Source organism: Amphiprion ocellaris, chromosome 6 (genome assembly GCF_022539595.1).
Source record: "Amphiprion ocellaris isolate individual 3 ecotype Okinawa chromosome 6, ASM2253959v1, whole genome shotgun sequence".
Classification (NCBI taxonomy): domain Eukaryota; kingdom Metazoa; phylum Chordata; class Actinopteri; family Pomacentridae; genus Amphiprion; species Amphiprion ocellaris.
Window position 1 is genome coordinate 13,553,093 of NC_072771.1, and position 15,588 is coordinate 13,568,680.

The 15,588-nt window shown below is 42.6% G+C and overlaps 1 protein-coding gene across 1 annotated transcript in view; it reads right to left on the reverse strand.

Annotated features, from left to right (window-relative positions):
* The window catches only part of tet3 (tet methylcytosine dioxygenase 3), a 36,546-nt gene that overhangs the window by 11,024 nt on the left and 9,934 nt on the right, over positions 1–15,588 (reverse strand). The window contains 4 exon segments of the mRNA XM_023275860.3: positions 159–367; positions 1,800–1,893; positions 4,232–4,322; positions 6,657–9,609. Of these exon segments, the coding sequence (XP_023131628.2) occupies positions 159–367; positions 1,800–1,893; positions 4,232–4,322; positions 6,657–9,609 (3,347 nt within the window).

A 15,588-nucleotide genomic window follows, 5' to 3' on the forward strand; every position in this document is an offset into this window, starting at 1 on the left:
ACTTTACATTAACTGCATGTATGACAAAACATACAGTTAATGTAAAGTATGTAAAGTGATGCAAATTCAAAAACATTTTAAAAACTGCTTGTTGTTTGCACATTCACAAACTTGTTTGTGAGAAAACTGTTGTCAAAAACCACCTATGGGCTACTCACTCATCATTGAGGCCACAGCGTCGGCTGGTGGGGTTGCCATATTTGGTGAGGGTGTCACTGAGTTCGCGGTACAGCTTGTCAGCCAGGCCCCTCGGGACACCTTCCCAGGCCATAATGAGGATAATGATGACAGCATTGGCACAGTGGTGGCCTGCACGATGACGCACCACACACAGCAGCTTCTCTGTCTCACTGCTCCGACGGATCACCTGACACGAAACAAAGATTACGATAAGTTTTGCTTTTACCATCTCACAAAGTTTCACTTTAAAAGTTGCATATCACTTAAATAAAATATCAGTTATATGCTAAAATGCAGAGAAACTTACTATTTAACTTTGTAGTTACTACGTTTGTCCAGCAGATGTCCAGCACACACAAATGCTTTTAATATACTGACACATTAAGACACAGTTGATGGTTACACTGTATTTTGGTAAGATATTTAATACCTGTACTGAAATCTAACCTGCTTTGGTGACCAAATATTAATCTAGTCTGCTTATGATTCTACTGATTAAATTATGCTGAAGAGTCAAGCTATATTACATATACAGGTATTTAAAAAGATAAATGTATTTTGATATGTGCATGCCTGCTCTCACAAATTGTCTCGCTCTGCCTCAACATAAACACACATTCACAGTCACCCTCCCTCAATCAGATGGCTGTTTTGAATCCATAAAGTCATTAGCAGAATGTGTCAGGGGTGGCACGGGGGAGAGGCTGGGCAGTTGTTACAGAGTGAGACCTCCTACTGATTTTCTCACTGGGGACGACAAACTTGCCTGTGTGTCTCCCCAGGACCCCTCATTATACACAAACACACACACAGCATAAATCTGTTGCTGACTAGCTGTCATTGTTGTCAGGTGGAACAAACATTCAAAAACACCTTTCTCTCTTTTTCACCCCCCTCACTTGATCACAATCAGACACTGACTGAGTTGTTGACGAGTTGTTGACTGTCACAAATGCTTGAAAGTTTTTTGAAAGAAGTGAGCTGTTCTTTTAACCCTCTGAAACCCAAAACCCACCGGCAGTTTTTAAATATATGCTGCTTTTAAACACCATAAATAAGAGACAGAAACTGTCAAAGCATAGAGAATGATGAGGTTTCCTTGAACTACTGAGCTGTGTAGGTTTAAAATTGCAATATTTCACAAAATCACTGTATTGTATAAATGTCACTTAAAAATTTACCAGAAAGTGGAACTCTAATCAGAATCTGTAAAAAATTAAAACATATGCACTAAGAAGCCATGACTGACTCAGCTGCAACCAACAGTCACATGACAACAATTCAGGGAAAAATAAAAAAATAAGTAATAAAAATATAGATAGTATGTAGACTGACCATTATTATCCTGTTTGGAGAAAGGTTTTTTTACTTTTTGTAAAATAAACAATCAAACAGATATCTATATTTTTCTTTTTTAATGATTTACGGCACTATGATTTTGTGATGTGGCACAGAAAATGCCTTGAGTTCTCTCTGCTTTTAGCTATGATTGTGCTGTTTTCAGAAGTGCAGGATTATATACTGCAGTGAAAAATTACCCAAGGCTATTCCTCATCATCCCATGTCTAAGCTTTTTTGAAACTTTGCCTACATAGTGGATGTGATGTTATGCTACTTACCCACTTAGCAATAGGACATCCATGTGAGCTCTTTCCCTCTTTGCCTGTATACACCACCTTCTCAATCCGGATGGCTTCTCCTTTCTCACCATACCTTCACAGAGAGAGAAAGACAATTTCCTTTATTGTACATCCACTTACGCAATTGGTGTTTGCAGTCAGAATGGCGCCTTGTCCTGATGTCTGACTTTAGTGCCTGACACACTGACTGGACATTCAAATCTCCTACATTTAAACAGAGACTGCAGTATTAATTGAGTGTCAGCGCCCTAAGGGCCACTGAGGCAACCTCAAAGAAATGGTGCAGACAAAAGCTGACATTGCATTCGTTTCTTGTGGTCTCACATGATCTGTTAAAAGTTCAATCTGAACACACCACAAAGACTACACCTGACAGTCAGTTGACAACAGACAAGGTTGTGCATTCTGTGCCTGTATTCCCAAATAAACATCAAAAAGACAAGAAAAGCTAGCCTGTATTTCCATGCTCTTAATATGTCCAGTTGGCTTTTTTACTAATTTCGTGAGCTGACCAAACCACAAGCTCTGAATAAACATGTTCAACTGACCAAATGGTTGCTCATAACTACTGCCAATAGTACCATATTGCAAAAACTATGGACACCACATGGCTATTCAATAACAATTGAACAGCACCCCATCATCTGAATCAGAGTTGGAATAGGAGACACAATCCTGTTGTTGAGACGATAATCAAAGTTTTCTTTTTGTCACAACTGACCTCATCAACAGTGTTTCTTATTTTTTAAGCAAACTGTTCCTTTTGTCTGTCCTGCTTTAAACATGTAGTATATGTCAACCCTGTCAAAGACAGGCCAATTTCAGCAACTCTAGCTAGGGAGGTGTATGTTCACAAGGCTCTGCTGAGATTCACACAAACATGGCAGAATAAACCAGAACCCACCAGCCTGTACACAATGCCAGCTGACAGGGTCTTCTCTTGGAGATAATTCTGTGCTGGTGTTCATGACATGCGACTGCATTTGCCTTTTATTTGTATGTGTTTGTGTGTCCTAGTCTTAGCTGCGCATGTGTGTATTTCAGCACGTCTATTGGTTGGTGTTTAGGGGGAGGGAGGGGTCAGAGGTTGCACTGGGGTGCGGGTAGGTCATCAGAAATTGTCAGATGTCCGCTCACAGCTCATATCAAGTCTACGCCAGCTTGATACCTGCCATTGTGCAAACTTCAGCCCTGAGCAGATTTGGCGTGACAGTGCACACAAGGGGCTCCTGCTGAATAGGAACCACCCTGAGGTGGCTGAGAAATTGGGCGGGATTGAGCTCTGTCACTGCAGGGGTGGCCTGCAGGGGTCAGAGGTGGGTCAAAGGTCAGCTAAGGACTATAGGGTCTTAACATCTTACGTCATCTCTCAAACAACAAAAAGTGCTCTTCGGCCAAACATCCCCCCTCACTCACTAAACCTGTGTTCTCTGGCTACTAATACCTCACTGGTCCTACAGAAATCCAGGCTTTCTATGACTAGCAGTCAAACGTGTGCCTCTTTACAATGTCCAGTACTGTTAATATGAAGCATAACACAGTGAGAGATCTTGGTATAAAAGGTTACTACACAGAGCAGAAAGCACATTTGCAATGAGGAGTGACAATATGAAATTTTTTTTTCATTCAACTCTATAAACACTAGATTAGTGTTATGTTTTAGTAACACAACCCAATAACAATATCATTATAGAGGCTGCAGCTGCACTGGTTATTGAAACTTCTAGCAAAGGGAGCTTTCCTTTGCTCAGTCTTTTTATCATCAAGATTATTGATACATTGTAGACAAAGTAACAACAGCTTATTGGATTGTTTAGTGATAACTGCATATGTGGCATTAATTAAAGATTGGAGTCCTGATTAATAACGTTAAATGCTATCCTTTGCCTCGTTTACAAAACCAAAATACAATGATTTAATCTTCAATTTGATTGTGAGATTATTTGTTTAATTCTAGGTCTCAAACATATTGATTTCAGCTTTTATGTACATTATTTGCAAGCAAAAGGGTACCCATTTGTATTCCTGCCCTTTCTTCTTTCTCTGTAATTTGATATCCATCCCTGTTCCTTCCTTACTCCTCCCATTCTCTGTTGTCATCTGCTGTTACTCCTGTGTTTCTTGCTCTGCCTGTGACACGCTTATGATGCTGATATTTCCTGTTCCTCCTATTGGATTCTGGGTCACAGATTCCCTAAGGAGAAAATGTGAGGAGGAGGGAAAGTGGAGAGACAGGAGGAGGAGGGAGCGGCTGGGAAAGCAAGAGCATGTGGGAGGAAGAGAAGAGAAGAGAAGAGAAGAGAAGAGAAGAGAAGAGAAGAGAAGAGAAGAGAAGAGAAGAGAAGAGAAGAGAAGAGAAGAGAAGAGAAGAGAAGAGAAGAGAAGAGAAGAGAAGAGAAGAATGAACACACCTTGTCTCCATCAGGCTTCGTATAGAGGCTACAGTAGGTCCAGATCCCAGGTGATTGTAGTACGGGCCTTCATCTTTCTCCAGGATTTGTTCTTGAGAAAGAGACAGTACAGAGTGAGGAAATAACACATTTAATTGTAAACTGCTATGACAATTATTGTGTATTACTGCAAATATTGTTTGTGTTTCTCCTTAAATCTTTTGTCAGTTTGTATAAAAAGTATATTTTAAACATTGCCTGTCTATTAAAAACTTTACTCTTCCACACTTATAGTAATTTTAGTGGACGGATCAATGGATCAAATGTCTATGTCTCAAATTCAAATGTACCAGTCCCTAGAGATAGTCTCACTTGAAGCTAATATGTGTCTCTATCAAGTAGTAAACAGTAAAAGCCCCTTGACTTCAGTAGAGTGAAGCCTGATTCTGCATGTCATCACGTCTTACTTGTTGCAGAGTTTTGTAAAAGGTCAAAGGTATGCATTTTGATGTATTTTTAGTCCAAATTAGAGACATCCTCATTGCAGTTGAGGCCACATCATCCATGAGAAGTGTGAGAATGTACAACAGATTGCAACATCCAGTTCACACCAACACACATGAACACACAGATCTTCTACAAGGCCAGACAGTGGGCTGTGACTGTAGGGTGTGGTCTGTTGGGAGCCACTTTGTAAAGCAGAAGCTTTTGGAGGTAGTAATGGATGAATCAGTATTTAGGAGTGTTGTGAGGGAGTCAGGGTGTGTCTGTGTGCATGCTGCTCACATCTGTTTCTGTTGTGTATGAGAATGTGAGTGTATTTGACCAGTGTCCTACACATATCTGTGGTTATAAACCACATCCTATGACTTCAGTGCAAATCTTTGTATAAGATTGCCTGCATTAAATGAAAGTCTCTAATGCACTTTGTACTTCCTAGCTCTGGAACAGCTTACTATGTGTTTTAAAACGGGAATGTCTGACAACTATTACCATGTTGTGCTTGCTTCTGTATCACACTTCCATGTCACACCTCTCATAGAACATTCTCTGATAACAACATTAGCTAAATGCACTAAATGTTACACACTATCAGAGGATTATCTGAAATGCGGACATTCACTCAGTGATGTGTGTCTCTGGTTCAGAGGCTATATGAGGTCACATTCCCCTGTTGGTGCAGGGAGTCACCAGGGCGTGGCTCATAGTAGGAAGTGGACTAATTATACTAAATTCTTGTGTGAAAATTGTGTGTGCGTGCGTGTGTGCGTGCGTGCGTGTGTGGATTATGGCTGCATACTGTATGAGTATGAGTAGTTTTCTAGTGCAGTTATATTCTATAGGGCCCTGATAAGACAGTGAGTAACCAGGCTTTACTGTGAAGGCTTGTTGTCTGCTGGTCTTTGCTCTAGTAACAACACACAGTTAGCAAGTGTTTTCCCTGCAGCTGCTCTCCCCTGCTGTGTACCCTTTTTGATGGTGAGGGACAGCACGGGCCTATGTACCAAGCCTTAGCCCTTCACAAATCTACAGTTAACACATCTCTGAGAACTGACTTTTATTATGAAGTTATTGCATCAAGTTAATGAACTATTATCCAGGGCAGCTACAGCAGTAACATTCTGATTTACCTCGTCATTCATTAATGACTTAATGGACAGAGACAGTGTACATAATAATAATGTGTGTTTCTAATGGCAAACCCATTTTGACTAACTCCATCTACTGGTAAGGCTAGCAAAAAAAAACATTTTTCTCATGTATTTTAAACATGTACTGTATAATATGATCTATAAATTATACATTTCTACTGTAGGACCACCTACTTTGATGCAAATAAATAACCTAAGTAGGATGCTACCCAAACTATGAGGCTGAACCCCTTTCTGTCTAACAAAGCTTGCGTTCTGCTTGCCTGCCAGACCCAAACCCACACAAAAGCCTCCTTCTGCCACCACTGCTATTGTTCCTGCCTGCTGCCTTCATTGCCTCACACTGTCGCAGTCTGGATGGTCATAGTTCCACACCCTGGCAACACATACATTCTTAGGCACACTAAACAAGCATCCAGAGAAGAGCTGCTGCAGACTGAAAAAACCTTACAATGGATCTGTGTACATAGGTAAGTAAAGCGCTACCAGTGACCACATTATGGATTAGCTCAATGGGTAGAACAAAACATTACACTTCCAGATTTATAAAATGTTTCCAAAAAAGAGCATGCAAATTATGCATGTCCCATGCCACTATAAGGCCCTTCAGAAAAAAAAAACACCTTTACTCTTTTTGCCCAGACTGAATCACTTATTCAGTGTTTAAAGTTTTAAGTGGCATGTTATATGTTTGAACAGTACTGTATATGTGTCTGAAAAGAGCCAATGCACTTTGTGGATGAACAGCAATCTGCATAAACATAAAAAAAGCTACCAGTGATGCACAGACTTACCCACGCAGGTACAGGTGGGGAACTCTGCCTGTAGATCCTTTGAAGGAGTATCCAGCAAGCTCTTGGTGGAGGTGTCCAGGTAGCGCAAAGGAGACTCTAGAAAGCCTTTGAGCGATGGAGAGGAGGGCAGACTGTCCTTAGTCGGTGTGTCTTCCTCAGAATAGCATGTTGTAGACAGAACTGCTATATCGCCCGAGGCTTCAATCTTCATGCGTTTAGGCAGTGGGGAACATGGCATGCTGAATGTATCCTCCAACACTCTAGACTGCTGCTGCTTGTCCAGAATGGCCTCTTGATGCAGAGAAATAGGAAAGGCTCCCTCATGCTGCTTGTCATTACGGTTTTCTGTGAGTGTCTGGCTCAAGGTTGCTTTACTTTGGGTCCCTGACTCATCCTTGTTGACTTCCATCTCCGGGTGGTCTGAATGAGGTGTGGAGCTGGCTTGAGTGGTGGAATTTAAGAGAACTGACTGGGATGTGAATGATGACGTGGGACTAAGGTCCTTAGGACTGATCAGGGATTGAATACCTGGCTTAGGGGTTGAAGCAGTCTCCTCCATGGGCTGACTGGCAGGTGCATCTGGGGCTGAGTCCCCAAATTCAGCCTCAAACTGGCGGATTAACTCTTCATATTTCGGGTCTATGTTGATGAGACTCTGTAATCTTGAGGTGCTGGATGGAGATGTGGAGGTCACAGGTGTGGTGGTGCTGGTGTTACTGGAGGCCAGGCTGCCTGCTCCTTCTGACCTAACATGGGCTGCAGGAGCCACAGGTGGGGGCAGAGCACCGATGAGAGCTGGAGTGTTTTCTGACAAAACAGAAATGGCAGAGGAGGGAGTCATTAAGGAGTTGAAAATGGATACCTGAGATTGGGCTGGGGCAGGGAGGCCTGCTGCAGCAGCCTGAGTGGAGTTACTGTGGAAGGGCAGAGAGGGGAGAGGACCTGTTTGCAGGCTGGTAAGGGCTGGAGCTCTGTCCATCATGAGGACCGGTGGTTTTTGTACGGTGATCTGAGTCTGAGGCAGGAAGGTTGGCATGGAGGCTTTCTGCTTGGTCTTCTTGATGATTATCTGTTTAGGTTTAGGAAGGGGAGGGCCTATAAGCATTCCACTCATAGCTTTAATAACGGGAGATCCTTGGCTGTTTTTTTTCTTCTTGGGTTCCTTGGGCTCCTGTTTGATGGCCAGATGGGACAAACTTTCTGCATCCATCTGTGGCCACCATTTCTTCAAGTTTTGGCAAGCCAGAGGTGCATGCGGGCCTGGTGCTCCAAAGCCAGAGGAGTGGTTAGAGAAGAGGTTCCTCTTATAGTGAAGGTGCTGCTGCAGAGCTGCCTGAGTGGAGTGGCTGATGGCTGCTTGGCCCGGAGACAGGGGAGTGCCAGGGTAGTGCTGACCCTGCTGCTGACCATTAGCCATGCCACACTGTCCCATGGAGGCAGTGTGATGGTAGTGCTCACCAGAGTCTGACTCTTGTTTTATCCTGGCCAATGCTGGGTTGTCCTGTGTCTGGACACCCCCATTCTGGTTCAAGCTAAGCTGCTGTACAACTGGAAGCTTGAAAGTAGCATTGCTGAACTTGCCACTTGTGTCACCAAGAAGCTGTTTGAGCTCTGACATGGGATCTGAGCTACTGTGAGGTGCAGTGGCAAAGTGAGACTGGGGCTCAGATTTCATACACATCCATGGATTCCTCTGTTCAGAGCCTCTGCCTGAGCCTTGCTGCCATTGCTGGGGGCTAGGGCTAAAGCCTTCAGGTTTTCCCTGACGTGGGAAAGGAGAGGTAGAGAATGGGAGAGGGGTAGCATGGGGTGGCTGGCCCTGGGACTGGGGTCTGTGGTGTTCACATGATGCCTGCTGGCTGGTGTGTAGTCCTGGAGGGACAGACTGAGAGCGTGAGGAAGATGAGTGGGTGCCAGGAGATGATGGAATCAAGCCAGTGCCATTAGAAGGCTGTGATATGATGTTCTGAGTATGTTGGTGGTGATGGAGGTGACTTTTGTAATTGGTTTGACCTGGAGGACCGGCAGCTTGTGGACTGGTACCAGATAACTGGGTCAGGGCATCGATGGCAATGGCTGTCTGAAGACTGATGTTCTTTTCCTTGGCTATGGAGAGCACCTGGGGGGAGCAGGGAATTGGAGGTTTGGAGCAGGGCACTTGGTTTGGGTGAGAGCCTTGAGTTGCTTGTTGATGCTGGGAGCATGAAGTAGACAGATGGTGGCCACCATTCACCTGTTGGGAGGGCTGAGTGTGATTCTGCAAATGGGATTGCTGTAGATGAGGCTGTAAGTGTGGAGAAGCATCAGACGTTTTTTGGGAGGTTTGATCCTCACTGGTTGCTAGCTTAATCTTCTTCTCCAGCCACTCAAGGTAGTCTGGACAGTCAGGCCCATCACAGTTGCAGTTAGGGGGCTTGTGTCCATGTTTGGCTTGGCTCAGTGCTGACTGTAGGGTGTCCAGGTTTTCTGGAGGCTGGCAGCTTCCCTCAGGAGCCCCTGCAGAGAGTCTGGCATGAGTTCCCCCAGCACCTGTCTCCTGAGTGAACTTCTCATACAGCTGGGCAGTATTAGGCTGCACGAGGAGGCAGGAGGAGGAGGAGGAAGGAGGCAAGGAACCCGCAATAGCTGAAAAAGCCACCAGATTTTGAGCATCCTCCACATTTGCATGGTGGACAGGTACACCGGAGGTTGTACCACTGCTGCTGCTCCAACATGACTGCTGTTGTTGGGTGTCACTGACCTTGCCATGTCCTGGCACCCAGTTTTGCCTTGGAGGCACACTTCCTGCCCTCTGCTGCTCTCTTTCTATAGACGCCTCATCATCATTAGGGTAGCGATTCACCCCATTGGCCAGTTCCAGGCTCAGTGCGCCTTCCTGGAGGCGGTCATGTGACCCAATTTCCATCTGGCCTCCACTTCTGGGGCCATCCACTGAAGTGACTTTGTGAACAGTCTGAAAGACAAAAATGGAGCAAGGTTAGTGAAGTTAATAAATTCAAGACTGAAGCAAAACAACACTACACACCTACATTGGGGATGACTTTGAAATAATGATCTGAAGTTGTGCATATGTGTTCGATCACTATTTTGGAATAACATAAATATTTTTTTTTCATATTACAACTTGATAGACTAACAACCAAGTAATGCAGGACGTTATTACTTTTTCCCCAGTATTTCCCTCCCATCTCACACATTAACATACAGTGCTGCAGGGTGAGGTCAGTAGCAGTAAAGGAAAGTGAATTAAACTACTGCAGTATTCAGTGGAGTGACTTCACTACAGGCAAACATATTGCAGGTAAGTCACAGGTCATGTGACACAGTTCCACTGTTGTTAAATGAATGGACGTAGCTCCAGATCAGTTGGGCTATGCAAAACAGGCAGTTTGGAGTTAAAATTTGTCAACTGTGGTGTTAGGAGATTCTGTGGGAGGGATGGGGCATTGCATACACACTGACAGGTAAAGAAAATGAAATACAATGTAAGTTCACTTTCATAAATTGTTCATTTCTAAAATGTAATAAATAAAAATATATTAAATGTATAAAAACTATCAGTAAGCAGAGAATAAGTAACAAAAGCGTAAAACTATGCATTATTGGTCGATACTGTAATAAATAAGAGAAACAAAGGTCAAATGTGAGACGTCCAGATAGTTGAGCTCTTTAGAAACAGAAATATAAACATATATGCGATTGTAACACATTTATGTTCATTATTATGAACTGCTTATTATCAACCAAAACCAGACACAGATTAAGTTGTTATAGTCTTTTCTCTTGTTTTCATTTTCTAAGACAGCCTTTGTAGAAATGCAACATGTTTACATTTGCTCGTAATAGTTCTACTGACTTAAATTTGAGTCTTTTCGGTGCTGAAAAATGACTTTCACAGCAAATTGCAGCTAAACCAAGTATCACATTGTGTTCAGTGCAACTCACAACTTATCCATACACTCACTGTCCTACAGGACAAAACCTTAAATGGCAAACCTGAAATGACCTGAATGTCAGAAGATCAGTATGCCTTGCTGAGATAATCTGTTGTCTAACAAACAGCACCTTATCTCAGATACAAAGTCAGCTGAACAAAGATCATACCACCACAGATGGTAACAATACAGTCATAAGATTTACCTAAGAACCTGCTGACCAAGTGTAGAGCTACAAATACTGAAATTCTTTATTAAAGTATGAAGGAAAGTCTTGTATGAATATAGTCTCATATTTTAACATGACCATTATTTGTTAATGACACTTGTTAATGACATTTTATGCACATGAACATCTATTCAGTTGCAACTAAATTGCCATGTAGGAGGAGTGTGTGTGTGCTAAGAGAGAGAGAGAGAAATACTGAAACCAGGTATTGCTGTGACATTACTGATGTAAATTTCAGAGTTGGTGTATGTAGGCATGGAACTACCACAACACTGTCCACAACCTAGTGTTGAATTGTCCACAGGAGCTGATGAAGTGAGAAAAATTAAGCAAATATTCAGGTGTGACGTGACCTGCATGATCTCTCCTTAGCAGTCAAAAGACCTCTACCTGACTCAATTTTTTTGAAGCATTTCAAAAAGGCGAAACACACTATAATACCCCAAGTTACCCGATGAGATGTTCTAAATGATTGAATGGAATAATGTAGACTCTCAAGTTTTGCATAGCTTTGTAGAATGTAACGGCAATCACTGCAATCTGTAAATCTAGCATATGACTTCAGCCAGGTATACTGACTTTCATAAAACAGTAAGACTTTTAGCCACACTAACAGCCCAGGACTCCAGCAGCCATAATGTGTAGTTGTCTTTGCACAAATGCGCTGTTACGAAAACAACATTCTTATTGTGCACTTGATTCAAATCGTCATTTTAAAGACCAACTTTCAGGTTAACTTGCTTTTTACTAACTTTCTACTTAATATTTCTTGAAAATGGGTGTTGGATTTTCTGTATTTCATGAGACATAATGGCAGTAATTCAGAGGAAAGCGTACGCATTTTAAGCAGTGCTCTTCAAAACACTTCGTCACATTACATCACATAATCAAAGTGTGGAATTGTAGGTGGGAAGCTCGTCCTTTTTGCTAATAACCTGTCATTTCCCAGTTTTCTATTATGGGGACTCCTTGTGTTTGTGTACTTGCAGAAAGTCCAACTTGTCAGGACATCTGATTCCACACTTTTCTGAACAACACAGCTAGCTTTTGACCCTGGGTGCATTTTTGTACAGACAGAGACTTCAATGTTGTATCTTTAAGGAAATACGTGGTTGTGTGCATCACTCATTGTAGATGGAGAATTATCATCTCGGTGATACAGTGGATTCACAGAATGGATGTCGAAGCCAGGACATGTGAGACTGATAGCTGGTTTGGTTCCTTTGGGTACACACAGCAGCTTCAGTTCCACTATCAGCAACAGCTTCTGTTATTGCTGCTAGTGGGAGTCATGGTTACAGATCAGATCTGTCAGAGAATTAGCTTAACAAAAATGCAAACTGTAACTTCTACATTGGTCAGCTCTCTCTCTCTCTCTCTCTCTCTCTCTCTGTCTCACACATGACACTATAAAACATAGTTTTGGTTTAAGGTACATAGTATCAATACTCCAGTATACACGTACAATACTGGTTGTGTTGTATTCTATGTGACAGTAAATTTTACAATACTGTGATATAATACAACATGAGCTAACACTATCAAACATCACCAAGACACCTTCCATGCTCTCTAATGGCCCTGATGGCTGTTACTTCTTCTAGTCCTTGACTGTTTCTGGTCTCTGAAGCTGTAGGCCATAATATGCACACAAATATACATTTTTGACCTTTTCTGTGCAAAACTATTGTTACTATCCATATTTCTTGTTATTAAACATTTTTTTAAGCCAGGCACGAAACTGTTACAAAAGATAGTGTTATTTTAAGGTCATTGTAGTGCAAAAATAGATCATCTTTTCCAAAATTCTGCTTCATTTTATTGCACATTAATACTGTGCGGTCACCAACTTGCAAGCTGCTGTAACTTAATACATATGAGTAAAACATAATCTTCGGGAATCTAGCTTAACCAACCTTTTTTTATTTTCACTGATTTCAAGGGTTCAATAAGCAACTCTTTCTGTTCATGCAATTACTGCATCCCATTATGTAGAATTTAAAAAAAAGAACAGTAAGTATTTTAAAAACATGCTTACATAGAGTAAATGCATGATGGATTCTTTCCTGATCTTTTGTCACTTCAGCAGGTTTAAGTTCTTTCACAGAGATAACACTAATCAAGAGCTGATGGTTGCAGCCACATACCTCGCTTCCTCTGTACTTCAAAATTGGTTCAGTTGCCACATTTGTAGTTCCACTGAAATTTGCAAACACATCACATGACCCTGTCTCAACTTACATTTTCAAAGTGATGTGTTTATTTCAGTCTGCTTGAAGCACTAGAGGGATAAGTTTGACTGCATCAGTGTAAAAATGGTGTGGACTATTATAAAGTAATGTTGCTAAACTGCTTCTACATGACTAAAAATTTGAATTAGCGTCATATGTTAAAAATAACTACAATTCTACAAGTCACTTGAATCCAAAGATGTTACTTGCAAACAATATTCAAGCCCATGCTGGCTCCTCACCGATTATAATTAAATGAGTCTAGTGAGGAACAGCAAACAAAGATAACCCAAGGGCAAGTTTAGAAATCATTGACAGAGTTCATGTTGTGGCTTAACAGTATATTCCAACATATTCAGCAGCTCTTGTGAAAGAAAAAACAATTGCAGAGTCACTATATAAATACATTTGTTGTGCTTGCCCCATAGAAAGAAGCCGGCACACTGTATTAATGTCAAACTCTTCTATGTGTTTACTATATGCAAAGGTACCCTAAACAAGCAGTAGCCTTAACTAAAGAACACTACCAGGCATCAAAATTCTGGTTGCAATACAAGACTTCCTGCAAAAAGACACCACAAAAACTAATCTAAGATAATGTGATCCATATATATTTTATAAATGCACACAAACTAACCTCAGGCAAACTGAACATCTTGCACACCAACATAGATATGAAGTAGTTTCTAATTTAAATCTGAACGACTCAGTATTCTATCATCTTCAGCCAGAAAAAAACAAAGAAGATGACTTCTGTTTGTAGATCCACCAGTGTATGATAGTAGAAGTGAGCGTGACGTCCAGCTTCCCCATCATTTGAATATTATTGAAATGAGCCTTTGAAGTAGCTAATTACTGGACAGGCAGAAAGCTTGGGTCTTTTGAATCCACCTTCTGCGCTGGGTGTCTGGTGGGGGTCCCAGGGGGTGCCGACACTATTGGTGAGAGGTGGTGTGGGGTTGGAGGAGGGGGGTTTGGGGGTGGCAGTGAACAGCCGGCATGCAATACGTGAGAGGCCCCATGTCTGTACTATCAGTGGCATCAGACGGGAAAGAGGAAGGAGGGGGGGAGGTAGCTGTGTGCGGCAGTTATGAGAACTGCAGTGTGTTGAAACAGTGACTGCAACACTGCACAACCTAACATCCCACAATCACGCATATCAGTCACACTGACACTCTCTTTTCCTCTTTTTCTCACAGTCACACACAAACTACTGCCTCAGAAAAAGTTGCATGGTTTTAAAGCGTCTTATGCCTAGCATTTAGAACAAATGGACTTCACTTAACTTGCCAGTGCCTCAAACACACGCCTCTCCCCACACAAAATAACAACTCTCTGAACCCTCATATAATCTAATGATTAACCTTGAAAGGTATTTAATTGAGAGTTCATATGCCAATCTAGGATGGAATTGTTGCGCTGACACCTTGCGCTTTTACACCTATCCGGGTGTTTGGACTGTACAGACCACGTGCTATGACAAATATTTACACCATGACAGAGCCAAGTATATTTGTCTTCTCTATCTGTGTCGCTGTATTTCAAACACAAAAACACACACATATGTACAAGGTTGACACAGACCACAAAGTATATTCAAAAACATCAACACACCTACCAGGATCAGATCTTGTAGAACCTGGCGGACCAGATTTGAGTCTGGGTGCCCTTTAAACATGATAAGTCTGTATAGGTTTGTGTGAGGACAAACTAAGTGCTGTTTAACACTGACACTGCACAAAAAAGCTGGAGAGAGGAGACAAAGCATGCAAGGACAGTAGTGGTGGTGGTGGTGGTGATGAGGGGGTTAAGTGTAGCTTGTGAGTAGACAGCTGAACCTAAATCCCAGATACACAACACCACCCCATCCTCCCTCTCGCCCTCCTCCTTCTTCCCCCACCCCTTCCTTTGCTGCCGTGCCGAGCAGGAACATGAAGCAGGGACCCTGACAATATGAAGCCGGCTGAGAGCCCTGAGGACCAGCGACGCATACTTACGTGGTCCTAAGCGTCCAGACAAAGCTGCCGGTCGAAGAAGCAGAAGAGGAGACAGAGAGGAGCATGAGACTTGCTTGCCGGCACAGCAGTCCACAAGCAATCCGGCCTTGTTCAGTTGTATTCCTTTTTATTTCTTCCAGTCTGTGCAGTGCACAGACACAGCGAGCACCAAGACACACATGCATGCGTTCACACACGCGCACACACACAAACACACACACACAACACACCTCCCCCCAGCACACAACACACGTTTCTCATTCTCTTTCCTCTTGTTATGGCCAACGCTTTCTGTTCTCTCCTTTTTCCTTTCTCATTATCTCTGTCTGCTCCTCCCTTCCCTTTTTCAATATCCTCTTTCTTTCTCTTGACTACACATGCAGTCGGCTTCTCTTCGCAGCCCCCACCTTCCCCTCTCTCTCTTCCCTCCCTCCATTCCCCTCCCTCTCGCGCAGCCTCTCCCTCCATCTCCTCACCTCTCTCTCTTCAGTGTGTGCAGAGCGAGAGGCCATTATCTGAGCCACAGCGGGCACGTACGAT